The sequence below is a fragment of the Alternaria hordeiaustralica genome (assembly GCF_023758085.1).
Source record: "Alternaria hordeiaustralica strain BMP 2776 chromosome Unknown scaffold_45, whole genome shotgun sequence".
NCBI classification, from domain to species: domain Eukaryota; kingdom Fungi; phylum Ascomycota; class Dothideomycetes; order Pleosporales; family Pleosporaceae; genus Alternaria; species Alternaria hordeiaustralica.
The window spans coordinates 22,771-49,956 of record NW_026056817.1 but is presented as its reverse complement, the minus strand read 5'-3'; the positions used below and the strand labels follow the sequence as shown (position 1 = coordinate 49,956).

The window sequence follows — 27,186 nt, the reverse complement described above, 5'->3', positions numbered from 1 at the left end:
TTCACATTATTACGTGTCAACGGATTGGCTTGCAATCCTGGTGAACGTCCCGTGTGTGCGCTCACCCAAGCCCTCGGTAGCGTAGGTGAATTGAACGAAGGATCTGACGCCAGGAGTACGTTACGTACGCCCTCTACGAGTAAACCTCTACTCCTCGCCACTGTTGGACCCATTCCGAGTGCTGATAGCTAAATATCAAATGATTACGCTCCCAAAGCCATCATGTAGCTCTCAAGCAATAGCACACGTTCATTATATCTACATCACAGGCATAAGCGAAGGCAATGCGGTTCGTGGCTCGAGATTTCAACAACCCCGTCCGGACATCGATCCCAAAACGACAGCCACGCCCGTTGATAAACGCCATACCCGCTACCCTATCGAACGGTTGCATTGGAAGACGGCTTCTTGGGGTCCAAGTTCGAGACCCTTGGAAAGGGTCGTAATGTGGAGGGAGAAGCGGGATGACCTACATTTCACTCATAGATATAGCTAGTATGTCGATGGATTGCTGTCTACCTAGGTATAATAGATCGCATATGGCGATAAGGCTTGACGGGTTCATCGACACGAGCTTATAGGGCTGGAGGTAATGCATAGTAAACATGGGTTCGTGCGTCGCTTGGAGGTATGGCGTACTTATGGCGAGCTGATCGTATTATCGAGATGAGGTATCGACGGCTCAATGCCGTCTTGTTCCTGGGTCATAGTAGTCGCCTGTCAAGATGCCCTTCCCGGAACACCTCATACAAGCGAAAAACTGAACACCCTGGAGCCTACATTAGGATAAAAATATGCAAAGTAGGTGGCCCTACGTCAACGTAGGCTCTAGGGTGTTTAGCTTTTCTCTTGTATAAGGTGGGAAGGTTATCACAGTTGTATACGGACATTGACAACGCCTAACGGATGCCAATCATATTTCATCCTGTGCATGCTGGCAGCAAGTGCTTGGAAACACGGCTGGTAAGGCTGCCGCTCTCAGGGTATGTTCCTTGGTTCATGCGGAGAACGATTACTCCGCTTGCCGAGTGATTCTGAGACGTCAGCCGCAGGCCTGGCAGGCCGTGATACGAGTATCAGAGTACGCACTTCAAGGGCGTTGTGCGATGTAACCTACCGAAGTGTAGACATGTAGTCACATTATGTCCAGGGCCGAGACACACGTACTGATCTGACTACGGGCCGACTACTTCCAGATACTTCGAAGGATTGTGACGTTCTAGTTCGGACCAGCCCCCCAATCGCGACGGTTTACCGCCTCTACGCATACTGACCCACAAACGAGGCGTTCTTCGGGTTCTATTTGGGTCGCAAGTACTTGCTCGTGCAGGCTGCGGATGGTGTGAAGTGATTGTAGCGTCTCTTAGCGTTCTGCAGAACCATGGGATGAGTAGCTCGCGGTAGATCAGACGTGGCAAGCCAGGTCCTTGGGTTATACGAGACAGAGTAGTCTGAACCAGGCAGTTGGTGACTTCGGGCGACGACGGTCTCCTTGCAGGGCAGAAGGCTAATGATTAGTATGTTGGGATAGATACTTCTACGCGGGTTTCGTGAGCCTAGGCACATATAGAGTGGCGCAACCAAGACGACCGAACCGTTTGAACTTGCTCCAGCTCCTCCCTACCCCACGAATCAAACGGCACGACAGCGGCTCGGGTTCATCTTGCCTTTCAAGCGGTGGTTCGTGAGTACGGGCCAACATGTACCAAGAAGAAGTCTGCTGAAATGTCCGCCAATCAGAGTTTTGTGCGTCTCCAGTCCGAACGATGCCTAAGAAGGCGAAGGGGCTTCTGCAGGCACAGTGCAGGGCTAATGCGCGTTCTCCGTCTCGCTACCTCAGACGGACCACACTGTTTCTGAGGCATAGCGCCCTTCACACAAGCCAGTTGAAAAAGCCAGAAATCATCGCGCGATGAGGGTGCGTCAAGAGCAGGTCACTGCGAGAGAATGCTATACTTGAGACATCCATAGATGGTTTGGGAACGAGTTGGGATGGTCGGTTCGTGCGTCATACCTACCTAGGTAGACAGGGTCAGGACACGTGCCGACCTGCCACCCGTGGACAGACCTCATCCAACGTTCGGACAACACAAACTCGTGTCCACAAGCAAGTCAGCGGCGCAGCATCACAATGACGAAGCCTGTCCTAATCGAGTCATTATCGTGACCCGATCAAAACAACGAGAAGTTTTTACGCGTCGGCACGCGTTTGTTGGGGAACCCCACCAAGCGGCGCTAACGCGGGAAAGAGTGCTCGAAACCGCCGGACGTTGCAGAGCTGACTACGCCACCCAGTGCTCACCGGAGCCTGGTTGGTGCAGCTTACGATCGAGGCTCCCAACGCAGGTGTCAGACCGGAGATTTATGGGACAGTTCGTGCTTCCCGCGTGTTTTTTGCTTACTCCAACCGGCAGAGCAGGCACAAGCAAGCTGAACAGTTCACAGTCCCACAGCAGGAGACCTCGATCGATGGCCACTCTTAACGATGACCAAGTGGATCGAGGGACAGTTGGGCTTCCCGCCACCGGACGTCAGTGATGAACCGCTAGGGATTGTGAACGATGACCCGGGACCACTTGTAGCGAGCTATTGATTTCCTCAACGGTTCTCGGAGGGTCGTTGCCGATAGTCAATTGGACGCGCCAGACAGTTCTGTACGAGAAGGCTCGCGATAGCATCAGTGCTGGGCGTTCAGTCAGCAGCAATCTCGCAGATCCGTGGTGGCTGGAAAGCCAATCCTGCAGGTAGCCTGTCGAGTCTCGACTCCATCGCAACACCACCAGAACCGATGATTTGGGCCTCTCCACAAAAGGATCCTGTTGGAAGGGGTGATTTTTAATCTCAACCTCTGCGAGCTACTACGCCGCAAAGAACTTTGCTAAACGCCCGTGGATGCCGTCTTGGATGCTGTCGCGCTTCGGTGTGGGAAGCCCTTTGTCCATTGTCGCGAATCACGATGCACGAGCTGGGAAAAGACATGCGAGCTGACCGTGCTGCCTTCGGCTCCTTCGAGCCAGTGTCCTTGCGCATGCGAGCCCTGTTCCTGAACCCAACCGTAATCCATGTCTGCAGACCCGCCCTCTGCTACGAATCCTAGCCGTCCTCGCATGTCTTGGCCACTAAGCTTCTGGGGGTGAGGCCGCGCTAAACCAGGGGAGAAGTGTACCTGCAGGGGTGAAGATGGTCCGTTCCCCTTTGGATCGCCGCACCCACTTGACCTACCCCCAGGCCGCCCAACCAGGAGCCACATTCAAGACCAGGCCGTCTTCCTGCATCACTGCGGCTTCGCTCTCATGCCGTGACGGCTTTTCTTACTTCTGCCAAAACGTCCCGTCGTTCTTTTTGCATCTGCTCGGCCCTACGCGCCCTTAATCCGACCAAAACCTTATTCACTCTTTAGACTCTCCGCGTTCGAGCTAACGGCAACCAACTCACTCCACAATCGTTTCGTTTTCTCATCTGCGACATCCGTTCCGCCTGACACTGCCTATACTGTCACCAGTTTCATCTACACGGCATTGTCTTCCAAGAAGCCATCCTATACCAGCCCACGTCCGCGCTTGACTGAAGCTCAGAGACAGTCTTGCCGGTAGGGTCCACGTACTGCCTATAACCCTGTTACATCGCACTTCGGACAAGAGTGGGGATCACCGCTGGAAGGACTCTCATGCTGCATATCAACTGAACGCTTCGGTTCGTTTGGTGAGAAGAGTAAGAAAATTCGACATGGCCAACACCACACTGCTGCGGGGACAATGCCCGCCGCCTTTCTATGATGTGTCGAAATTTGGATTCGACGGCTGTAAGTGCTCTAGTTTAGCTTTCATACAGTTGCTGACGTTCATAGTTCTTGCTGGAAGGTTTTGTGCGCCAGTTACACCAGGCAGTGATATTATCTGCTGCTTGCCCTGTCCTCTGACAGACTTCCTGTACCCAGAAAGTAGGTGCCTGGAAAGCCCACATTGAGGTTCACGCTGTTAATATTTCTAGGTTTCAACACCGCCTATCGCGCAGCTGAAGCGCTCAATGTGGCTGGTCTCATCTGTCTGGTCATCCTGCTCATCACTTACTTGGTCTTGCCGGCCGAAAAGACTCGTCGACATTATCTCAGCTATTGTCTCATCATAGCCGCAATTCTCATGGCAGTAAGTCTGAATTCAGCCTACCCAACCTGCATCTGCTGATCGACTTTAGCTGGGCTTTGTAATACCCTTTGGTGCTCAACCAGAGCAATGCTACGATGAGATCACCCCAAACGATATGTACTCAAGTCTGACGTGTGCTTTCTCCGGTGCTTTCCTCATCTCTGGAGGTATGTCGATGGCAGTTTGGATCTTCATTCGCGCTCTCTCGATGCATCTTCAGATCTGCTGGGACGTCACGCCAGGACAGAAGTTCTTCTACTGGGCGCAAGGTCTGGGCTGGTCAGTTGCGGCCACTTTCTTCACCATCACCATCACGATTACTGGAGTCTCGTTCAGGTTCGGCGACGTCTGCCACGTCAATGCCGAGCACTCAATGAAGGACTTTTGGGGTCCCTTATTGGCCATTGCAGGTGCAGCTATGGTTATTCAGGTCGCAACGTAAGTCACTCGAGAGAGACAATGAGACGACATTACTAATATCGTTATCAGCTTCGTATACTGTATTAAGGTGTACCTTCAAAACATGTTCAGCGACGACAAGACCGAAACACAAAGCAGCGCTGGCCTCCCCTCTTACACGACCAGCATACGGAACCGATCTGCACGAGCTGTCTACCGGCGTGTTCGCAAAGTGCTATACCTGCAGTGGCGCGGCATAACGATCGTGGTCTTCATCCTCGTGGACGTCATCTTCTTCTCTATCGTTTTCATCTGGCTGAACTCCGTAACATCACACGCCACTGAGGATCTCGATAAATTCCTTCCGTATGTCTTTTGTCTGGTAACACACGCCGATGAAGGCCCAGAGCCATGTTACGCACTCGGCCAATCCCTCGCTGTCGACCAATCTACAGTGACAGCAATCTTGATGATGCTGTCCATTGCCGGTCTTCAAGTGTTCTTCCTGCTTAGCCGATGGAGCATGGTGGTCGGCTGGCGAGATTTGATCAGAAGCAAGTTCAGTAAGAACCGCGAATTCGTATCCTTGGACGCCAGGAATCCCCAGGAAGATGTACGCCATTTCGAAATGAAGAACTTCGAGCCGAAATCGACAGCAGATGCATACTATGGTACTCCTGGACTTGCTAGCTACGCTATGGGAAATGAGCGATCGGATACCCCGGATCATTTCCACAAAGAAACTCAGCGCGACTACAAGAGCCCGACATTGAGCTTTTCGACTCCAAGACCCCAATCACGGGCGGCTACCCATGTCGACTGGGATCCTAGATCATCCATGGCAAGAGGAGGACTTGGACTGCATCCTCCAGACTACGAATCTAAGATCTGAGCATGAATACAACAAGTTTCCTTCGCTACACTCCATCACATCATATCAGTGCTGAACCTTGGATGATCATATCGTGGGTATGAAATCAACCGTCTGATTTACCCGTCACCACACGCGAGCCGAATCGAAACCCCCGGTTCAGCGAGTTGCAGTCGCGAGACTAGCACACTTGGCCATGCACCAGCATATGGCCATGGGTCGCGACAGAGAATACGCGGTCTTTGCGCGAGACCATGATACGGATCAGCCTCAACGCAGCCATTCTCATGTCAATGAGTGACGCCATTCCCTTTCTGTCTCTGAACTACATGTCAGACCACTAGCTTGGCATCTCTGACCAGGTGTACTGCAGATATAGAGTTCAAAGACCTCCTCACAGACTCTATCGCTGATTCATCGCCAAAGGCGAATGAGGGGTCGGGCATCATTAAACCCGCCTCAGTACACGTCGCCTTGTATGACAGAATGCATGGGTGTGTATGCAGATGACAGTCTGTCACTGCAACAGCAACAGTCTTGTCGCCTGGCCAAGGCCGTGGTAGTTCCTTTCTCCGGGTCGTTTCTTACTGTATTCTTACACATCTGTTCGTTGCACGGAATGGAACTCGGTGCAACTCATCATTCCTTGTATCATCATTGCAGGCGATCTTCTCGCCCTTGTACGGAGTCGATCATTCGCATGTACCGGATTCAGCATCGCACGAAGCCACAAGCTCGTCGGCTCCCACGCTTGCCTTCCACGCGAACTTAAGACCCGCTTCTCTTGGTAGTAGCTCTACCATAGCTCACATATATAGCCAGTATAGCTATCCTACAATAAAATACGTAAATTAAGAGCCGAACGCATCGAAAACCTTACTTCTACTCGCGTACCTCCACCTGTCCGCTGCCGCATGGATCGGCTGAACGTCCAATGCCGTTGTGCGATCGCTTTTGAACGGGCCGGGACCTGGCTTGTACCGGTAATATGGGTAAATTCGAAGCATATGATATGTCGATCTTGGCAGGGTCAAGGAAGACGTCGCCGAGCAAAAAGAAACAGCCCAGAAAACGTGGTAGTGGGAGGCACATCCTTTCCTCCCTGATGATGGAACCCTTGCTCGGTTCCATCAGCGACGTCGTGTTGAAGACAGACTTTGACTAGTCGTTCGTGTAGTGACATGCGCACGCGGGATTTTGCGAATTTTGCTCGATAACAGCGAATGAGCGTTATGCCGTGCTTACGCCCCATTCTTCACCATGCCATTGGGTCGCTATACCATTTTCAGAGGGATTCCTGACACCTCCGTACTCCGCACCTCTCTCCGCCCAGCAGCAGCGACCAGAACCCATCAATGCGATGCAGTCTTTCGACTCCACCTTTCGAAAAGAATTGTTTCCACTTCCGCGGCTGCAGGAGCAAGGGAATCAGGTCACATTCACATTGCATGGTGGGAATGGATCTGCACTACTCCTTCCCTTTGCACATCCTCCTCAACAAAAGGCCCCAGTTTCCAGAACATCGTTCCCCGGGAAGACACGCGACTGACATGACGGAGGAACGTTGTGGAAAGAGAAGGTCCCCCTTCCACGTGTGGGTACACGGGCGCATCTTGACAGCGGCCCCTTGTTTTTATCGGTATAGCCAAACGCCTCTTTAGGAGCAGGCATGAACGCGTGCTCGGCTCGAGCTGCAGGAACAGGTATCTGGGCCGCAGAGCGGTTGGCCTGACGTGACATGGGTGTTGCGTGGCCCGCGCGTCTCGAGGCAGGATTTATCCAACGGCTCGGCTCAGCAGGCCGTAAGAGCAACCGAGATTGAGGGCTGATGTGCCCTGGGGGGAAAATGCTGGACGCGATAGCGAAGTCGGTATCTGCGGGATGTATTGACTTGTCAGACATGATAATTTCGGCACTTATAGCCTTACGTGGTGCGTCGTGGACGGTCCGATAGAAGAGTTATCGACGAAGGCATGGGTTGTGGGAGCGGCTTCGAAGTCGGACGTTGAGGCCCCACACGAGGCATGAAAGTCGACTCAGTTTCAGCTTGCGTGCGATAGATGTACGCAGGGCTCCTGACAGACTCTGCGACCATGCTCCGTCTTCCATGTGCGCCTGAATAAGAGAAGTGGACCGGTCCGCGGCGGAAAGATTTGTTATTATCCGCGTCGCCTACAGCATCAGGCTCGCCCTTCGTACAGTTCGGCGTGATAGTCGTGCAGCTCCGAGTTCACGTTCTGAAGGCTCTTTCCAGTCGCCCTTGAGCCTGCTACACATAATTAAGGCCGACAGCACCCACATCAAGTATGCTTTCTAATCATCGTAGGCTTGGAACAATACATGTCTCGACATGACCATGCTACTACGAGCACTGGAATATGTTGTGTATGCCTTGACAGCTGACGTGCACTAACTCAACAAAATCGACCTGCGGTGTTGCACATCTCGACTGCGCTGTTCGCTCTTAAATCCAGGAAGCCCTTGCGCAGGCCAGTGATGAATATCCGATAGTGCATAGATTCCTAAGAAGAGCGGATGTCAGTCGGTGCAATTAGCGTGGTGGTGTGACAGCTTCCACTGCTGGCTGGCGACTCCACTACATCCTGAATCCCAGACCGAGATTACCTAGTATTGCATAGCAGAATGTGGCTAAAAGATCTTAGGATCAGCTTAAATTTAACGTCGCACAAGATGAGTCTTCAACACGGGCGCTGATGTCACAAACACATTGTCCACATAAGCCATGTCTCCCGTAACACCTGGCACAGATTGTTGAGCCTACCTAACTCTTACTCATACTCATGCAGACCGCGTTATGGGCAAACTTAAGTAGTGAAATCGCGACATATGGCACAAAAACGTGTGCGTGTTCTAGACTTTAAGGATCTAAACAACGTCATGACTTCAAGGGTCAGGGCGAAGGGTAAGGAAGGCGATACCCCACCATGTAGCGTACCTAGGTATACGTACCGACCCCATCCCCACTTCCATCGTCATTACCAAGCAACGAGGTACGACTTTCGACTTTCGCCATCACCAGCACGATCAATTCGCATATCGGACTTTACAGCTCTTCTTTAGACCCTCAGTCCACACCCACTACTTGTCTCTAAAGCTAGCATGGTCGCGATGGGAGGTGGTCCAGATTTACCGTCTCGAAATGCATCGAAAGAGAAGGAGCTTGTGCTATGTGCATTGCACTGGCCTCAAGAGCTATGCGAGCGTGGCTTGAAAGTCCTCAGAGAAGCTTTTGACGATGTGGAAGTGAAGTACTTCCAAGTCAAATGGGATGATGGCAAGTCGGAGATGGACGCACCTGAAGGTTAGTTGGCACTAGACACACACTTGCAGAGTATTGGTTGTTATGAAGAAAAGATCGAAACCGAGATGACGGGTTCGCGCGTTACCAGTCGTCCAACAAGCACAACCCATCTGCAGCTGCAGAGCTTCCATGCTTCCCGCGATTATACGCGTTACACAACGTGGCTAATATCATCCCAGACGACATCAAGCGCGCAACCTATATTGCGACGCTATCCTGGCTCCCGGAATCCGCATCGTCCATTCCAAACACCAAGCTCATCCAATTCTTCTCTGCAGGCACAAACCACGTTTCCAGCCACCCTATCTACACTGACTCTAAGATCCCGCTGTGCTCTGCTAATGGCGTTCATGGCCCGCAGATTGCCGAATGGGTCATCATGATGAATTTGGTGCATAGTCATAGCTACACTAAGCTTTATGACAACCAGAAGAACAAGGTTTGGGACCAGAAAGTGGGACTTAGTGTCAGTGATCGGGTGGGGAAGAGAGTGGGTATATTGGGGTACGGTAGCATTGGTCGGCAAGGTATGTTTGATCAACTTCGAACAGACGGAGAGACAACTTTTGCTAGCATACTTGCTGCATATGGAAGCTATACTAACCCACAGCAGTCGCTCACGTAGCAAAGGCAATGGGCATGGACATAATAGCCTACACAGCCTCACCACGCAAAACCCCAGAGTCCAAGCATGACAACGGGTACATCGTCCCTGGAACTGGTGATCCTGATGGCAGTATTCCCAGCGCGTGGTACAGCGGAACTAGCAAAGAAGATGTGCACGAGTTCTTGAAGCAGGAAATCGACCTATTGGTGGTTGCTGTGCCGCTAACGTGAGTAATCAGCCCACGTCATGTAAAGAAAGACGATTCGATCAGTTTTCACTAACACGTGAAATAGAAAAGCGACAACGCATCTCCTCTCCACCGAGGAATTCGAGCTCCTGCACAAGTCCAATCCAAAGGGCACTTACATCGCCAACATCGCGCGGGGGCAAATCATCGATCAGAAGGCTCTCATCACTGCTCTGGAGAAGGAACATATCAGTGGTGCTGCCCTTGACGTTACTGATCCCGAACCTCTGCCTAAGGATGATCCGCTGTGGGATGCACCGAATGTCCTGATCACACCGCACTGCAGTGGAGCGTCAGATGCGTATGCCGACCGCGCGTTCCAGTTGTTGATCGAGAACATAAAGCGGGACCGAAGTAACGGCAAACTGATCAACGAGGTGAACCGCGAGAGAGGCTATTGAGCCAGCACAACAACCCAGACTATAGCTCCGTAGAACATTCAACTCGATTTGATAGATCGATGTAGGGTATCATAGACGCCCTGGGTAGACTCCAAGTAATAGACCATATGCCTAGTCGTACAAGACTCTCCTGCTCTTGTCTCAATGGCCAGAGAAACGAAAGCATCGCGCAAACACCGAAACGTCCATGTATCACCGCCTGAACAGCCCAGAGATCATGCCGCCAGCCAGATTCCTCGCGAGACCCGAACCGTACATTGCGTTTGAGGCGAAGCCCGTCGCTTGGCTGAACTTGTCGCATCGGGAGAAGGCGAGGGTATTCGTAATCGTAAGGACGAGCGCGATAACTGAGACCAAAACGTTAGCACATGTCTCTTTCTCCATCACCTCAACAGAAAAAGTCTCCACATACCAACCAGCGTCAACCAAATAAACTCCAAGCTGACGAGCGCCACAATCGCCAGCAACACCCACAACACAGGCTGCGCATACAGCGCGAGCCAAAAGAAGCGCTTATCCGTCGCATTGATCTGGCGGCCCGTTTCCGGATCCAGACTCTCAAACACCCAGCGCCCGTCTCCCGTGTTGGCGTCGACTTCATTCCACCAGCGGAGGCCGACGAGGCGGCGGCCAGCAATGTTCTTGAGGTAGTAGAAGTCCATTGCGAGGAGCAGGATGGTGATGATGAAGATCATGACGAAGTTTGCGGTGAGGAGGCGGAGGCCGAGGAGGTAGACTAGTAGGGACGCTGGGGGAGAGGGTTAGCTGTGAAGGTGATATACTGGGCATGTATGCATGTGGTGCCTGTAGCGTGTAGGTTGTGATAACATACAGATGCGAAAGGCGAGGAAGGTAAGCAGCGTGATGGGATGGCTGCTTAGTCTCCAGCTCAGCGAACCAGGCGCCGGCTCTTGTTGTGCGTTCTCCATGGTTTCTGGTGCCGTCGGGGTGTGCGTGGTGCTGGGGGAAACAGTCCGAGACGTGTGAAGATCAGCTTCACGTGGCTTTCTCAGGGACGCGTCGGCGATCGGCGTTTGGGGAGCTTTGGTGGAGCTGCGACTTCCCCGCACGTCATAGGCTAGCGACAGTGTCCGAGGTGCGTAACGGCTGTATGACTTTCTGCCATTGAGGCTTATACAGTTTTGTGCTCGAGGCAGGCCTCTCGGAGGAAGTAATTCAGTCAGTTCTGAAGCAGGATGGCGGCGCCAATTATACGGAGGGCGTGCATGTACGGTATACCATCACCACTCCATTCACATACCATACAAGCAGTTCCACCAGTACCATACTGACACTCCTCACAGTGCCGTCCTCTTCCAAGAGAATGCTCGAAAAGTCCTTCGCCATGACCGCCGACAACGTAACCTACGACCTCGAAGACAGCGTCGCCCCGCACATGAAGCCCGAAGCGCGCTCCAACCTCCGTTCCGTCCTCAACAAGCCCCGACCCGCCGGGATAAAAGAGATGTGCGTAAGGATAAACAGCGTAGACACAGGCCTCGCGCTGGATGACCTGACCGAAGTGCTCAAAGGCGAGCACCTCGATGCCATCATGCTGCCCAAGTGCGAAAGCGCTGCAGACCTGCATTTCGTCACGGACGTGATACGGCATCTCTCGCCCGACCGCCATCCTAGTGCAGGGACACAAGGGAAGAGGGAGCCAGTGCGCATAATAGCGCTGATAGAGAGCGCAAAGGCGATCCAGAATCTGAGTGAGATTTGCGCGGCTTCGCCGTATATTTCGGGGCTCGTCTTTGCGGCAGAGGACTTTGCTAAGGATATGAGTCTTACGCGCACACCCTCGCTCATGGAGTTTTTGTATGCAAGGAGTGCGATTGCGACGGCGGCGAGGGCTGCCAGACTTCCTAGTACTATTGACTTGGTGTGTACGAGCTACAAGGGCGAGCAGGGGCTCAAGACACTAGAGGAAGAGTGTTTGAATGGCAAAGGGTTGGGGTTCAACGGCAAGCAATGCATACACCCAAGTCAAGTCGCCGTGTGTCATAAGGCGTTCAGCCCTGGGGAGAAGGAGCTCGATTGGGCGACAAGGGTAGTCATCGCGGATGAGAAGGCAAGCAAAGCTGGACGAGGGGCCTGGACATTGGATGGCAAGATGATCGATGCGCCAGTTGTGAAGAAAGCGCATGCGATATTGAGACATGCTGAGGTATGTGAGATGGACGTAACTGCTGTCAAGGAGACATGGAAGGGACAGGAGCCCGAGTAGCTGCCAACTTTTGTTGGCATCTTCATATTGTTCTCCTACATGATGACCGTGAGAGGACCGTATGGCTCTGATCTATACCGTAATCATGACACTGGCGTTCTTGTACCAGCTCAGCAAGGGGTTGTCGCCATTCTTTGTAGTCGTCTCCGCAATGTCTGCTCTGCCGGCCATGAAATCTTCGTGTAGGTACGTTCGTGCGAAGCGCCCGGTTATCGACGTGTACATGGGTTCCATGACTTCGAAGTCAGTGGGGAAGAGTATATCGAAGTAGCCTTGGTGCACCTGGGACGTATTAGTGGCTGTCTTGTAACAAAACGGTAATAGACTTACAAGAGGTGTCGAAACAGGAATCATCTGCCTCTTATACCTCGTTTGCACAACAGGCGCATTGATACCTTCGACCGCATCGCCCAGCTTGTGAAAGTCGCTGCTAATCAACTTGTGGTTTGGGAACTTCTCGTACAGCATGTAGAAGAACTGCATCAGCCGCGTTGGGATGTACTCCGGCATGCTCATATTAGAGCGGAACGGTACCAAGCTCTTCAGGTTGTTCATGAGCCGCGAGCCTTGCAGCGGGTGTGGGTATGTGGTACAGGCAGCGTGTCTGCGCTCGAGGAATTGGGTAACGAGGGGGTCTATGGTGCGCGAGTAGTATTCGAAGAGCTCCCCACGAGGATCTATGACGACGTGGGATTGATATGGGAGGCCCGTTTCGAAGTCGTACTTTAGGGCATCGTGTGCGAAGTTGTCGAAGACTTCCAATGCGAGGAAATAGCAGGGGGAAGAGACGTAGATGTTCCAGTCAAAGACACTGCGATTTATGATTTCCACCTTGTCGGAGTGACCTCGTGCATACGCTGAGTGCCCTAGACCCTTCTGTTGTAGGTCGGCCAGTTGACTGGAGATCTCGATGATCTTGAACTTGGTGCGCTCGTACACGTCTGGGTGCACGTCTCTTATGAAGTCGAGGATGTTCAACATCATTGTACCGTTACCCGCGCCCATTTCGTATATGTTCAAATCATGGTATGGGTAGAAATTGTACTTGTAGTCCTCTACGAGGTAGCGTGCGATTGCTTCTCCGTAGTAGGGCGAGAAGAGTTCGGTCGGCGTATGCCAGAGCTGGCGCAGGTCGTTCGGTTCTTGGTAATCAAGATCGTCTTCGAAGGCGGTATAGCGGTGCCGCAGCTGCTGGAAGAATTCGTGCTCGGAGCCCATGGAGTTGAAGTCGAATGGATCGCCCGGAGAGAAGATGACTACTTGCTTGGAGAAGTAGCCGTAATTGGGGTTGTATAAGCTGTCTATACATCTATTAGTATAGTAATACACCACATGTAAGAGTCCCAACCTTCTATGAAGTCGCGCAACAACATCTTGACTCTGCGCGGTCTTTCTCTCCTACTCCGCAGCATGTCCGCTGTGACCATTGGGTATCTCTCAAACTCTTCCGTCCTCTCATGAGGGAATGCATTCTTTCTCGGTGTCCATCTGCTCTCGCGCTTCGTTTCACCCTCACCCAACCGTGTGGCCTTGCCTCGTCTTTGGTGGTGTGGTATGCGGGCGCCTGCGAGCGCTGGCCGGGCTCCGCGGGCAAGACATTGCGACGCTCGATGCGAGAACAGCTGGCGGAAGAGCTGCGTGGCGAGCGGCGAGTCCATTGGCGCCAGAGACAATTGTCGCGAATGCGTCGCGACAGCAGTGGTGGCAATGGTCTTCCGCGCGAATGCACGTGGTGAGCTTTGCGGGCAGCCGCGCCAAGACGGGGATACCACCAGCTCCGATCGCGTCAACTCTGCAAACTGCACGCCACAACTCCCCAACTTTTGAAAAATGGTGGATCGCTCCAAATATTACCTCTTAGGCGCTTTGCTGCTAGGGATTGCTCTGACGACTGCATACAACAAAAAGAGATCGATAGAAGGAATAGACAATGCAGACCAACTTCTGGCACAGCAGCAAAAATGGCTATCGCAACTCGCAAAGATTAATGACTTAGAAACGTTGAAGAAGAGTTTATTGGAGTTCGGTGGTGGACACGGCGCAGTCAACATCAAGGAAGGCATCGAAGGATGCATCGGCGACACGCCCCTCATCAGAATCAAGTCACTTTCCGAATTCACGGGATGTGACATACTTGCAAAAGCTGAGGTAGAAAACTTACGTGAATTTGGCTCGAACGTTCGCTAACGTGAGCCACAGTTTCTCAACGGAGCCGGCAACAGTCCAAAAGACAGAGTCGCTCTAAGCATCATCGAGATGGTAAGAGAAGACTCTACTCCGCCTCCCGTCTATATCATTTATGTTTGCTGATTCTCATAACAGGCTGAAGAGAAGGGTCTTTTGATCCCACACTCTGGTGACACCATATACGAAGGCACTGTTGGGAGCACTGGCATATCATTAGCCGCCATTTGCAGAGCAAGAGGCTACAAAGCACACATGTAAGTCGTCATCTGACTCAGAGGTGTGTTGGCTGACAAGCGAAGCTGCATGCCAAACGACATGGCAATCGAGAAGTCAGATCTCCTGCTGAAGCTTGGTGCTGAAGTAGAAAGAGTGCGCCCGGCGCCTATCGTGGACCAGAAACAATTTGTCAACCTCGCACGATCGCGAGCAGAAGAACACACTGCAAGTTCCGAAAAGCCAGGGAGAGGACTGTTCGCCGATCAATTCGAAACGGAAGCCAACTGGCGCGCACACTTCACTGGCACGGGGCCTGAGATCTATGAGCAAACTGGGCGTCGTGTGGATGCTTTCGTTAGCGGCGCTGGCACGGGAGGAACTATCTCTGGAGTAGCGTTATTCCTAAAGTCCAAATTACCCGACATCAGGGTCGTCCTTGCGGATCCCCCTGGCAGCGGCTTGTTCAACCGCGTCAAGTACGGTGTTATGTTCGACCCCAAGGAAAGAGAAGGAACGCGGCGGCGACATCAAGTGGACACAATCGTTGAAGGGATCGGCATCAACAGAGTGACTCACAACTTCGACGTTGGTAGGGAGCTGATCGACGATGCCATCAGGGTTAACGACGACCAAGCAATTTCCATGGCGCGCTGGTTGGTTGAGCATGATGGCATTTTTGTTGGAAGCTCTAGTGCTGTGAACTGTAAGTTGTGAAGCGTTCAACAGCAGGCGGCACTGACTTATTGAAGGCGTCGCTGCCACGAAACTTGCAAAGACACTTGGTCCAGGACACCGCATCGTCACCATATTATGCGACAGGTAAGACCATGTCTCAAAATTCCAAATACGTACTAACACCTTCACAGTGGTGCAAGGCACTTGAGCAAGTTCTGGAAAAATACCGAGCCAGTTGGTGGCGCTGAGAACGATGTGTCTCTCCAAACCATTCTCGACGCTTGAGGCCTCCTTCCATCAACGCTCCCTGCCTTCAGATACCTGACGCATCCAAGGTCTTCATTCCCATTATCTGACCCCACCACAGTTTTCAAAAACGAAGAGGTTGACAATTCACCGCTGGTTGTGTCTGAAACGGAGCTGTACAGCGGCGTTCAGATCATGAAAGATTTGCCAACGCATCACAATGTCAGCCAACACGCCACCGCATCCTCAACAAGGGTGATCAGCCCCCCGCCTTCATCAAGCACTACCGTCACTGCCATGAATGCGCAACATTGTGCAGCAGCAACCTTCCATCATCCACACGGGAACAATGGACACGTGACAGAAGAAAGACAAAGATTCTACTCTTCACGAGATACTGGGAGTCAGAAGAGCAAGTCTTGAGCGGTGGTGTCTTAACAAAGAGCAAAGCTCCAACAAGACCCATTCTTCTGACAGCCGCCACGCCCGTTTGTGTCGCCTTTATATACTACGGCGAGCCTTCAACCTTGCATGCTACACATTCCCGGCTGGTTCATACCAAATATCGTCGCACACGTCCTCCCGCAGCAAACTTTCTTCATTCAGCAAGCCCTTGCCCGACCAGAATCTCTCTACCAAACGAACATATGCCTAACCGACGCATGAGCGATACAAACGGAATCAACAAAGCAATAAGTCCCACATCGAGCATTGTGCAAAGGCGAATAGCAAGAAAGATGTCACCATGGAACCGCAACCCAGCCCTCGCAAATAAAATCGCCGAAATGCGCCTCACCATCGCCCCCATAGTGCACGTGGAGACAGGGATACCAGCACCCGAGTTCCCCTCTACAATGCTCGATCTTTTCCTCCTCACCGAAGCGCAACTCGACGCGCTAGCTGCCTACTATTCCCAAACACATTCAACAGATCTCACAAACCAATATCCCCAGACAATGAACTGGCAACAACCCTTCTTAGATGCCAGCGATACCTTGCCCGAAAACTGTAAACTAGGTGAGCTGGAACGGTTAAAGATCAAGATGAGGATGTTTGCGAGGTTCATTGGTATGAGGGGTGCGGATACACCGCGGTGGGAGTACGACCGCCAGATTGAGATTTTGAGGAATAAGATCCAGAGGAGGATTACGGATGAGGAGGAGAAGGTGCTGAGGAAATTTTATCAAGGTCCTGTTAGTAGACCGTGAGGGCTTTGAAGGTTGTCGGGCGTGCCGGTCATGCGTGAGGATGAAGGGAGGTTGCAGCTTTGTTAGAGTGTTGCCTTAACGAGCTTCGTATGTGGCAGCAATGTACCCTCTTAATTTTACCTTCCCCTGCCCCCAAAACAGTGGTCATAATGCAGCAATACGTGGACAGGGTATTGGATGTGTGTGATTCTGGTAGTACCGAATTATCAACCGTGGATTCGCAAACCGCAAAACCATTCCACAGACCTCATGCAATTGCTTTAAATACTTCCACCACCCAGCTTGCGACTCCTCAGCTCCTATATTCAACATACCATCCACACCACCATGAAGCTCTGCACCACCATCCTCCGCCTAGCCCTATGCGCCGCCGCCACCGCCTCCGTCCACCTATCCGAATCCCAGCTGCGTCAAAACCCCGACACAATCCCTCTCGCAGATCTCGAACCCACAACACCCCTCAAACAGGTACGTCAAGACACTAAATCCCCCCCTGCATGAAAAAATCGCCTAACAAAACCTAGTGCTACAACTACTGCATGGACACGCTCAAGTACAAGGTTCGCCGAGGCGGAGAGGGAGATTGGAATTACATCCGCTGCTTGAAGGCATGCAAGGAGGATCCGAACGTGAGTGGGACCAGGATAAACGTCTGAGCATTCCGTTGGGTGTGGTTGTGGACTTGGGTGTGCTGACGAGGGTGCAGTATGCTGAACAGCCTACTGAGACGTGGCGGGCGATGTTTGTGTTGCAGGCGAAGGACTGTGAGCGTGTGGCAGATGAGTTTATGAGAGATCGTCCGCGTGATGTTATGGATCTTCCGGAGCATTTGAAGCGGTTGGGGTGTTGAGAGGAGCGCTTTGCGGGTTAATGAGGGAAGCCACAGTATACATTCGGAATACAAGACCGAGAGGATTTGGACATCTTCAAGTAGGTTGTAGTACAGTCAGCTCTCGCGATCATATGAAGATACCCGAGAGCTCTTGGAAAAAGGCTGTATCGCGTCCCAAAGCACTAGCTCAACGATCAGTACAAAAGGAAGGCATGCGAAAGCCTGCCATATAAACCCTTCTCTCGCGACGGTGTCCAGCTTTCGCACATGGTTATCGTTTGATTGCCGATTGGAGACGCGCGTCTTCAGGACGTTGAGCGTTTTGACGATGGCTCATTGGATAGGGTTTGGAGTTCAATGGATCAAGCCATCACTCAAGGGTTCAGGAACCATGCCACCTCTGTTCTCTCCGCACTGAAGCGATCGCACCCGAACGCGTCAAGAGGGTTCACATCTATTTAAACAACAGCGCAGCCACCAAGTTCTAGGAAATAACTCCCCCATCATGAAGCTCCTTACCAACATCCTCGGTGTTGTCTTGTGCAGTGCCGTTGCCGGCACTGCACAGGCACCTGGCTCACAGCAAACTCCCGACATCGAAGTTCCGAAAGCCCAACCCAGTATCGACGCGCTCCGCGAGAAGGTTACCTGCCAGGTGAGATTGAGACGTACCCTCCAGTAATATCTAGAATCTAACGGAGTATAGTGTATCAGGTACTGTTTCGATGGACTCGCCGAAGAAGACGAAGATCCTGCTGAATGGACTCGTGCGATTGGTTGTGCATACACATGCGGCATCATGAAAGTTCCAGACGATCGCTTGAAATACATGCTTCACTATGGTTGGGCGACGGAGGGGTTTAGTAGGGTCAGTGCTAGAATATGTCCTCACGAGCACCAAAACCTTACTTACTCAGCGCAGGCAACCAAATACTATGGCAGACAAGCCTCCGTAAGTTCGCAGAAACGATCACGTTCATACCGGTGCCGAGAGAGATTTACTGACCAAATGACAGTGGCTGCGGGATCTCCTTGATGAGGACATTCGATATCCGTCTGCGGACCCATACAAGCACTACGGACAAATTTTGGAAGATTTCGAGAAGCTGGAGAGAACGTTCACCCTGTATGCGACAGATGAGATGAAAGGACTAGGAAGAAGGGGGAATTCCGAAGAGGATGTCAAACGAACTGCCGCGCTGAGTGATGGACCGTTTGAGTCAATGCCAGCAAACGAAGGCACTGACGCTCCATCGTACGGAGATCTCCTTGATAGGGACAGTGATTCGCCGTCTGAGGACGAGGACGAGGATGCGGAATATGAGGAATTTCTGAGCAGCAATTGGGAATATGCCGACAATATCAGTGCCTTGTGGAAATCTGATAGGATGTATGTGGTGGAAGTCCCGGAAAAGACAGATCCATCAGCAGAGGGTTCCAAGCGATATTGGTTGCATACGTATGACGGTCGGAAATACGGGCCGTACGACATCAAATATTGGGCATAGTCTGGACTTCAGGCACCGGCCCGTCACCTAATCCGCAAGAGAAATGCGAAAGAGCCTTCTGGTGGTTCATCTTGCGTTGATGTAGGGGTGAAGTCGGGTAGAGCGGATTCTCAGATCATTTGTAGTACCTCGGGGGTGGTGATACTGTCCATAGCAACGATGGCTGAACCCATATCCACTCCTGGATTGTGCAATGCACCACCATGCATGTGAGGCCGTGTATGCCAACGGCAAACCACGGAGGCTGGTAACGAAGAGCCGCAGCCGAATTGACCACCTCACGCTAGCCCTCCGGTAACACTATACCTCTTCCGTCCAAGCACCAAACCGCCAACGGCCCGGGAGATCGACAGAGCATCGGCAAAGCTTCGCTCGCGTTCGCCCATCACTCACCAGCACGTCGCCAATACTGCTCCTTCCCCGCTCACGATGCGCCCGAGCCCCCGGATTCTCTTACGCCATCACCGACCATCGTGAAAATGCCACCACGCGCGCGTCCCCGTCACCGACCCTTGACCATCGCGACCATCTGCGGTACCGCGTCGCTCATCCTACCCACCGTCACGCTCATCCGCCTCTACACCATCGCGGCGCTACCCGTGTACTCGCTCATCTATGTCGGCTTCATAAGTGGAGTAACGTTTCTCTTCTATGGCTACGATAAGATGCAGGCGCGGAATCTGGAGTGGAGGGTCAAAGAAGTGACGTTGCATACACTGGCGATAGTCGGAGGGTGGCCGGGAGCATTGGCAGGCATGCACTATTTCCAGCATAAGACGAAGAAGATGAGGTTTCAGGCTGTGTTCTGGGGGATCGTTTTGGGCTGGGAGGGTGTCGCGTGGCTTGTGTGGAGTGGTGGGGTACAACTTGGATGATGAGGGATTGAAACAAGTCTATCAAGACGACGGGGAAAGATTTCATTAGGGACATGGGAGGCCGTTATGAGAGCCATGACGGTCGTGAGAGTACGGCCCAAACCTGCCGGGACGGTACACAAGGAGAAGGCTACCGTGAGAGGAGCCACAAAGGAACCACCAAACGCCTACGGAGGGTATGTCCAACATTCGCCTTCTGCTGTCGTGTCGCTACTCCGCTTTCTTCCGGACGTCTCTCTGAATCGTCTCCTTGGATGCGATAACCCATCCCCGAAGGCATTCGAGCAATGCCCTCAGACACGCCTTCACCACCTCCTAGTGGAACCGATCCGAGATCTTCTTCGACACGTCCTTGGTCTGATCCCAGACTTGGGTCGCCGCTCGGACTGTACAAAAGAAGAGGCATTAGCGACCGGTGAGCGGAGATGTGAGTCTATCAGCGCTTTCACCAGCTTGCTCTCCAATGGGATTCTGCATGGCGCCGCCCGCGAGGTTGCTGATTCCCTGCTTGAGGTTCTTGACGTCTTCTTGGTCAGAGGTGGGGATTTTGTTGATTTGGTCTGCGAGGTGTTAGTGTTTGCGGCATGGTGTTTGTGAGTATGGAAAGACTCACCCTTGGCCATGTAGGACATCTTGTTCTCGCCCATGGTCTGGAGGGCTTGCTTCTCCATCTTGCGCTTCATCTCCGGGGAGATACCGAAGAAGTAGAAGTAGCCGGCGGCCAAGGCGATCAAGCCAGCGAGGATGGTGAAGATGCCGATAGCCATAGTGGAGACTGTGCGGTTGCTCGTTTGTGTGTGAGAGTTTGTGAGGAAATTGGTGTGTAGTGCTGCTACAGAGGAGATTTGGCAGAATAAAGAAGTGATGTGCGTGGTATGGTGGGTGTTTGTCGATCAAGGCCCAGATTATGTAGACGGGAGGGCATGACGTAGGAATTCCACATGCAAACCTGCGCGCGTTGCGACTGCGGGACCAAACGAGCGGTTCCTTCTTGGCATGAACTGGGCCCTACCTGCTGTGGCGCATGCATTCTGAGAGCATTGGAATGGTCGCGTCTTCAAGCTGCAGTGTAGTCATACTGCGAATGCAACTGTTCATTGTCTAGCGGCCGTTGGTGTCGGCATACTAGAGCAGACCATGAAATAATATACGAAAGTACGGACTCTTTCGTACTAGAAGAGAGAATTACTGTTCGGCTCTTAAGGATATGGTTAGGAAGCTGCGAGCAGAGAGATGTCTATGCTTCGCGAGTCAAGATGACAGTGACAGGTGCTACACCCTATTGAGCCTGCCCGACGCGTGTATACCGCAGCAGAGTGTGTATGCAATGTCCGCCCACTCATCTGATAGTACGTGGTAGCATCGAGCTGTGTTCAATTGAGCCTGACAAATATGGCATGGAGAAAGCGTTGAGGGCTGCTGCTAGGTTTTGAGCCATCCGCTGGCGCTGCGCCTCAAAGGCTCAAACCCTGGAGGCCGCGAGGCGGACACGAACATCGAATGCGCCTGCCCCACAGCCAGGCTAGGTGCTACTCCAGCAAGCCTTCCAAGACGCTCGACCTTTGTTGCTGACCCGGTCCAATTCCGTGCCTCCTTTTCACGACTTTCCTTTGCAGCCTTGCCTTTTGCTCCTAAGACAGCATTGCTACCTAACTGTTGTTTCTTACCCCTCACCCACCCCACCACCAGCTGAACGCGCCTGATAGGCACCCCAAATCTCACCCTCAGCCTGAGACGACGCTCGCGGCAGTCGTATAACTGCTTACCAGCTCGCCCATCATGAGTTGTACTTCCCTCCCTGCGGTGCGCATTGCGATATCCAGGACTGACTGCTGGTCTAGTGACAAACATGCTCAACAAGCTGCACGGCCAGCCCGACAGCTATGATCGCAAGTCTGTACCCTGCTGCCCTGCGCCCCGACGTGTACTGAACATGCCATTCACAGATCACGATACCGCTTCGGAAAGACACTCGGCGCCGGAACCTACGGTATCGTCCGCGAAGCTGACTGCCCCGAGGGCAAGGTCGCTGTCAAGATCATCTTGAAGAAGAATGTGCGCGGCAACGAGCAGATGGTGTACGACGAGTTGGAGATGCTACAGCGCATGAAGCACCCTCACATTGTCAAGTTCCACGATTGGTTCGAGTCAAGGGTATGCGCGATACGGGTCCCTTCTGTGGGACTGTGGAGCTGACACCTGCCAGGACAAGTACTACATTGTAACCCAATTGGCGACGGGTGGAGAGCTCTTCGATCGCATTTGCGAGAAGGGCAAGTTCACAGAAAAGGACGCCGCTGAGACAATCCGACAAGTACTCGATGCAGTCAACTACCTCCACAAGAACAATGTCGTTCACAGAGGTATATTCTCCGCCTCGGATCGGATGCGACTACAGCAGCTAATTCCGAATAGATCTCAAGCCAGAGAACCTGTTGTACCTCACACGCGACGCGAACTCCTCCCTCGTACTTGCGGATTTCGGTATCGCCAAGATGCTTGATTCGAAGAGCGAAGTCCTGACCACCATGGCTGGCTCATTCGGATACGCTGCTCCTGAGGTCATGCTCAAGAAGGGTCACGGAAAGCCCGTTGACATGTGGTCCATGGGCGTCATCACATACACACTGCTGTGCGGATACTCGCCGTTCCGGTCAGAGAACCTTGCGGACCTGATTGAGGAATGCAAGAACGGTCGCGTCATCTTCCACGAGCGCTACTGGAAGGAAGTGAGCCCGGAGGCCAAGGAGTTCATCAAGAAGCTGCTAGAGCCCAACCCAGACAAGCGACCAACCAGTGAAGTACGATGAAGCAGTCAGGGTCTGTTGGAATGCACTAACAATACTAGGCTGCCCTCAAACACGTGTGGCTCAGCGGAAGCACTGCTACCGACCACAACTTGGTGCCAGAGATCAAGGCGTACGCGGCAAAGGCCCGTCTCAAGCGCGGCATCGAGCTCGTTAAGCTTGCCAACCGCATCGAAGCGCTCAAGATGCAAGAAGACGAGGAAGAGGATGTACCAGGCGAGGCAGACGTGCCCGCCAACGCCCGCGAGGCAGCCGGCGAAGCCATTGCATCGCATTCCGAGGACAAGAGTTTGGCAACCAAGGAGAACGCAGACACAGGCAAGGGACCTGGACGCCTAAGCAGAATCGCAAAGGGCGCCATCTTCCGGGAAGTTGTGCTAGCCAAGGTGCGCGAGATGAAGGAAGCGGAGGCGCGAGCAGAGTTCGAGAAGAAGGCGTCGGAGCCGGTGCAGAAGTGAGAGAGAAGTTCTGGACGACTTTCCTTGTTTCTGGCGTGATCCTACAAACATGTTGAGTTTGCTGCAGTATTAGCGGAGGTCTCGTTTCCCAAGTATACCCCTGGAAGATAGCGACCAGGCCCCACTACCTAGAAACAGTTGATTGGCTGAATGACATTGTTTGAAGCGTGATGCTGCACGTTCAAGTGTTTACTATTTGCCGTGGCCATGGTGTGGTGGAGGACGCATCTGGTGATGCAAGCGGACCGTGCGCGGGGGCTTGGCAAAACTGGGAAGCCTAGATTGAACACTGCGGCGCGTCCACCGGGTTGACGACGGAACGCGCATTTCACTGCACCGCCGCCACGATCCCTACACGCCTCGAGACGCTCGGCAAACCACTCAGTCCGACTACGCGATCACGAATCAACCGGAAATGGAGAGCGCGGCCAAGCGCAAAGCCGCGAGTGCTGCAGCGGGCGACTACGACGGGCGCCCTGCGAAGCGACAAAAAGGGACGGTACGTGCAGGCTGTGGTGGTGGGCGATGCATCGTCGGGCGTGTCCTGGAGATGGACGAGGCGTGATGGGCGCGTTGCGGGATGCTCCTTAGTCCAGCAGCGCGACACCTGGGGGGTTCGACGACCAGGCCATCACCCCGTCGGCCCCTCATCAATCCCTCAACACCACGCGCGCGCCGGCGATGCACTCAGCCATGGCGGGAATTGGATCAGACAACAAAGAGAACAATGCTGACAGGAGACCGCTTCCGTGCAGGCCGAGACGCCCAATTCCCGATCAGAGACGGTCGAGTCGACCACGACGGCAGGCTTGAAGTTCCTCGACAGCTTGAAGCAGGCCAAGGACAAGACGTACGTGACGCCCTCCTTACGTCTGTCGCACTGGCAGCTTCCATACTCCCCAGTGTGCCGACGTAGGACCCCCACTGACAACTTGCAGCGGACGCCCCATCGCCGTCCACTTCCTCACTCTCCCCGACAAGGTATGTCCCCGTTGCGCTCCCTCTATACACCAGGTCCACTGACAATTGCATGCAGGCCGAGGTGCCCGACTACTACGAATTCACGAAACTACCCATTGCTATTGATACCATCGAGAACAAACTCAACAACGGCGAGTACGCGTCCCTAGCTCAAGTCGAGAGCGACTGCAAACGACTGGTCAACAACGCAAAGGCCTTCAACGACAAGAACTCCGTCATATACCAAGATGCCGAGCGTCTACGCAAGACCGCCTCCAACTGGATGGTCAAGCACAATCCCGCCTACCGTGACGGCAACTATGTCGCAACAGCCACCCCGATCCCGGGCGAAGACAACTCCACCCCGTCGAAACCTTCCCCCCGCGTCACCTCGACCCCAAGAACCGCCCACACACATACACCTGCGACGCAAGATACAGCCGACCGCCCTCGGCGCGCAGCCGCCATTGCAGCATCGGCTACACCAGCACCGTCGAAGTTGCGACAGTCGGCGTCTGCTGCGCTGGAAGATGACGACGACAGTGCTGATTATGCAGGAAAGACATTCCAGCAGGCACAGGAGCAGATCGTGAGGGAGATTCTTGATTATGAGGAGTAAGTTGCATGCTCCATGCTGAAATACCAGCCAGCTAACACTCTCCAGCCAAGGACTGCAGATATTCCTACCCTTCCAGAACCTCCCGTCGCGCAGCCTGAAGGACTACTACCAGCTGATCAAAGACCCCATGTCGCTGGCCGCCATACAGAAGAAGGTTCGCGGAGTAGTGGGACGCGAGGCTCCGACAGGCCATACATTGTTCAAGAGCTGGGACGCTTTCGAAGAAGCTTTCAGTCTCATTTGGAAGAATGCTCGTATCTACAACGAAGATGGTAGCGACATCTACAACCTCTCGCTCGAGCTTGAAGTACGTATACTGTCTGTATGCTCTCATACCTGAGTACTGACCGGCCTAGGAAATCTTCAACAAGAAACTCGAAGAAGCCAGATCCAAAGTTAGCGAGCCAACGCAACCGAAGCTGAAGCTTAACATGTCCAGCGCCGCCGCGGCTCCAAAACAGCAGCTCAAGCTCAAGCTGAAGCCGAGTCCGGGATCGGAGCGTAACACTCCAAGTGCTCGCGGTTCTGCGACGCCCGGCGTCATTGTTGACAACGACGCCCTTCAGCGACAACAACGACATGTTCTCGATAGCGTGGGCAACCGATTATCTCAAGCCCCACCTGGGAAAGCCGCGACGCCAACAGCACCTGCCAATCCCTTTACTGGACCGAGAGGTGGTGCTTCGTCGATTGCACCACTCTCTGCCGCCCAGAACAAAACCGCAGGTTCCCCGCCCGCCGTCAACGGTGTCAAGCAAGACGTCCAATCCCCTGCCCTGAGTGCCATCAGGCCGGCCAGCACCGCACCGGATAGCCAGGCTGCCCGACTCAGCGTCCCAGCGCAGACTCCACATCCAAGCATGGCCCCGCCACAGAGTGTGTCTCGCCAGGCAAGCGGCAGTCCACATCCGAACGGTATTGGGCTGCAGAATGGAAATCACGTTCCCTCATTCCAAACGCCAACTTACTACGCGCCTCCACCAGTAGCCCGCGTAGACAGTTTCAGAAAGGTGCCACTCAAGAGTAAGTGTAGCAATCCTGATTCAAGAGATCTTCTATTAACAAACGCAGGCGTCGACGAAGCACTAATACCCAAAATCACACTCAATACCCACCCAGCGCTTAACCCGTCGAAGCCATGGTCTACGAGCATCCTGGCGAACAAACAAATAGCCATGTACAGTGCCACGATGGTGGTCGCACCGTCCAACTCTTACATTCAAGTTGTACCCAAGGTCCCTATCGCGCTTACAAGCCGGATGTACCGCCTCTTTGTCACTGTGAATGGCAATAAGACACTCGAAGCGAATCGTGTTCCTGTCACGGCAGGCATCAACGGCACAAGCCCAAGTCCCAGCTACGAGGGTGGCAAGAAGAAGGGCGAGCCACTGTTCGAAGCGAAACTCGTAGCTGGCGTCAATCGTATCGAGGTTGAGATTGTCGCAGAGAAGGAGCGCAAGGTTCAGTCCGAAGGTGGCACTGCAAAGAAAGAAGATGTCGAGATTGAAAAGTGTACAATCTTCCTACATTTGCCACGGCAACCAACGCATTAGGCATCCGACGACTTGGACAGGGCAGATCCTGGATACAAATGGTTGGACTCGCTTGCGTCATGGTTGGACGCTCATATTGTTTCTTGAACGCCTGGGGTATTGGCGTTTACCATTGTGGTGGCATCAGCATCAGGATGACAGGAGTTACGGTGCTTGCTTGCTTTTATTCATGGCGGAATACCTGAAATTGGAGCGTGTTGTCAAGCTGGGAGAATGGGAACGGGATAACAGAGGATTGAGACTATGGAGGAGGAAGCGCGATGTCAAATTCCGCGTTGTAAGAATAGGGCCTTGTCGATCGAGACGTGCACATCCATCTACTTAGTTTCTTTGAAACGAATCAAATATTTGAATTACAAAGCCTCTCCGCATGGGTTGGATGGTTGTGCGTGCAGTGCGTAGTCTCGCAATCTACATTGACTACCCTGGCGACATGCACCTCCAGAATTCGTTTTTAGCCGAACTGCACATCTCGGGAGCCAAGCAGCAACTCAGATTAATCGTTCGGGAAAAAGTTAAGATTCGGTATGCAGTCAGGAAATTCATGCAGCTGGCAGCTGCAGCTTCGGAACTCCGCGCTTACCGTCCGAGGATACACGACGGCGGGCGCAACATAAAAGGAGCGAGAACTTGACAAACATATAAAGACCCGACTAACGGCACCTTCCCTCCCTTTGCAATCTGAAATCGCAAGCATCCAAGACTCATAATCATGACCCTCCCATCCCGAAATCCCTCACCACCTCCCCAAGCTCGCCCCAAACCAGGTCTCCTCCTCGTACACCCCCGCCTCCACGACCCCACTCCAGCCAATGCCACCACG

At 53.1% G+C, this 27,186-nt stretch overlaps 13 protein-coding genes across 13 annotated transcripts; 10 read left to right on the top strand and 3 right to left on the bottom strand.

The window, feature by feature from the left end:
- Positions 1-3,726: 3,726 nt before the first annotated feature.
- J4E84_010713 (uncharacterized protein) lies at positions 3,727-5,436 on the top strand (the record flags this gene model as incomplete). The annotated part of the gene is made up of 5 exons (XM_049393268.1): positions 3,727-3,802; positions 3,848-3,940; positions 3,991-4,145; positions 4,195-4,583; positions 4,635-5,436. 5 exons carry the CDS (start codon positions 3,727-3,729, stop codon positions 5,434-5,436), a joined length of 1,515 nt encoding a protein of 504 aa, XP_049238992.1.
- A 3,108-nt stretch (positions 5,437-8,544) lies between these two features.
- Positions 8,545-9,992, top strand: J4E84_010712 (uncharacterized protein; the record flags this gene model as incomplete). Its single annotated transcript, XM_049393267.1, has 4 exons — positions 8,545-8,737; positions 8,917-9,264; positions 9,351-9,570; positions 9,638-9,992. The coding sequence occupies 4 exons, from the start codon at positions 8,545-8,547 to the stop codon at positions 9,990-9,992; spliced, it is 1,116 nt and encodes a 371-aa protein (XP_049238991.1).
- A 192-nt stretch (positions 9,993-10,184) lies between these two features.
- TVP23 (Golgi apparatus membrane protein tvp23) lies at positions 10,185-10,921 on the bottom strand (the record flags this gene model as incomplete). Its single annotated transcript, XM_049393266.1, has 3 exons — positions 10,185-10,339; positions 10,405-10,740; positions 10,825-10,921. 3 exons carry the CDS (start codon positions 10,919-10,921, stop codon positions 10,185-10,187), a joined length of 588 nt encoding a protein of 195 aa, XP_049238990.1.
- A 267-nt stretch (positions 10,922-11,188) lies between these two features.
- Positions 11,189-12,219, top strand: J4E84_010710 (uncharacterized protein; the record flags this gene model as incomplete). Its single annotated transcript, XM_049393265.1, has 2 exons — positions 11,189-11,225; positions 11,297-12,219. 2 exons carry the CDS (start codon positions 11,189-11,191, stop codon positions 12,217-12,219), a joined length of 960 nt encoding a protein of 319 aa, XP_049238989.1.
- A 72-nt stretch (positions 12,220-12,291) lies between these two features.
- On the bottom strand, positions 12,292-13,877 carry J4E84_010709 (uncharacterized protein; the record flags this gene model as incomplete). Its single annotated transcript, XM_049393264.1, has 3 exons — positions 12,292-12,501; positions 12,550-13,520; positions 13,568-13,877. 3 exons carry the CDS (start codon positions 13,875-13,877, stop codon positions 12,292-12,294), a joined length of 1,491 nt encoding a protein of 496 aa, XP_049238988.1.
- A 172-nt stretch (positions 13,878-14,049) lies between these two features.
- Positions 14,050-15,582, top strand: J4E84_010708 (uncharacterized protein; the record flags this gene model as incomplete). Its single annotated transcript, XM_049393263.1, has 6 exons — positions 14,050-14,367; positions 14,419-14,478; positions 14,542-14,660; positions 14,706-15,325; positions 15,372-15,441; positions 15,489-15,582. 6 exons carry the CDS (start codon positions 14,050-14,052, stop codon positions 15,580-15,582), a joined length of 1,281 nt encoding a protein of 426 aa, XP_049238987.1.
- Positions 15,583-16,190: 608 nt separating this feature from the next.
- J4E84_010707 (uncharacterized protein) lies at positions 16,191-16,751 on the top strand (the record flags this gene model as incomplete). Its single annotated transcript, XM_049393262.1, has 1 exon — positions 16,191-16,751. The coding sequence occupies one exon, from the start codon at positions 16,191-16,193 to the stop codon at positions 16,749-16,751; it is 561 nt and encodes a 186-aa protein (XP_049238986.1).
- Positions 16,752-17,078: 327 nt separating this feature from the next.
- On the top strand, positions 17,079-17,685 carry J4E84_010706 (uncharacterized protein; the record flags this gene model as incomplete). Its single annotated transcript, XM_049393261.1, has 2 exons — positions 17,079-17,219; positions 17,638-17,685. The coding sequence occupies 2 exons, from the start codon at positions 17,079-17,081 to the stop codon at positions 17,683-17,685; spliced, it is 189 nt and encodes a 62-aa protein (XP_049238985.1).
- A 403-nt stretch (positions 17,686-18,088) lies between these two features.
- J4E84_010705 (uncharacterized protein) lies at positions 18,089-19,091 on the top strand (the record flags this gene model as incomplete). The annotated part of the gene is made up of 4 exons (XM_049393260.1): positions 18,089-18,238; positions 18,290-18,451; positions 18,506-18,535; positions 18,600-19,091. 4 exons carry the CDS (start codon positions 18,089-18,091, stop codon positions 19,089-19,091), a joined length of 834 nt encoding a protein of 277 aa, XP_049238984.1.
- Positions 19,092-19,294: 203 nt separating this feature from the next.
- On the top strand, positions 19,295-19,966 carry J4E84_010704 (uncharacterized protein; the record flags this gene model as incomplete). Its single annotated transcript, XM_049393259.1, has 2 exons — positions 19,295-19,300; positions 19,379-19,966. 2 exons carry the CDS (start codon positions 19,295-19,297, stop codon positions 19,964-19,966), a joined length of 594 nt encoding a protein of 197 aa, XP_049238983.1.
- Positions 19,967-20,371: 405 nt separating this feature from the next.
- Positions 20,372-20,733, bottom strand: J4E84_010703 (uncharacterized protein; the record flags this gene model as incomplete). The annotated part of the gene is made up of 2 exons (XM_049393258.1): positions 20,372-20,526; positions 20,580-20,733. The coding sequence occupies 2 exons, from the start codon at positions 20,731-20,733 to the stop codon at positions 20,372-20,374; spliced, it is 309 nt and encodes a 102-aa protein (XP_049238982.1).
- A 1,012-nt stretch (positions 20,734-21,745) lies between these two features.
- Positions 21,746-23,231, top strand: J4E84_010702 (uncharacterized protein; the record flags this gene model as incomplete). Its single annotated transcript, XM_049393257.1, has 6 exons — positions 21,746-21,752; positions 21,808-21,859; positions 21,913-22,120; positions 22,173-22,329; positions 22,382-22,767; positions 22,815-23,231. The coding sequence occupies 6 exons, from the start codon at positions 21,746-21,748 to the stop codon at positions 23,229-23,231; spliced, it is 1,227 nt and encodes a 408-aa protein (XP_049238981.1).
- A 415-nt stretch (positions 23,232-23,646) lies between these two features.
- On the top strand, positions 23,647-26,363 carry J4E84_010701 (uncharacterized protein; the record flags this gene model as incomplete). The annotated part of the gene is made up of 7 exons (XM_049393256.1): positions 23,647-23,730; positions 23,987-24,081; positions 24,170-24,212; positions 24,268-24,806; positions 24,856-25,117; positions 25,167-25,833; positions 25,882-26,363. The coding sequence occupies 7 exons, from the start codon at positions 23,647-23,649 to the stop codon at positions 26,361-26,363; spliced, it is 2,172 nt and encodes a 723-aa protein (XP_049238980.1).
- Between the last annotated feature and the right edge of the window lie 823 nt (positions 26,364-27,186).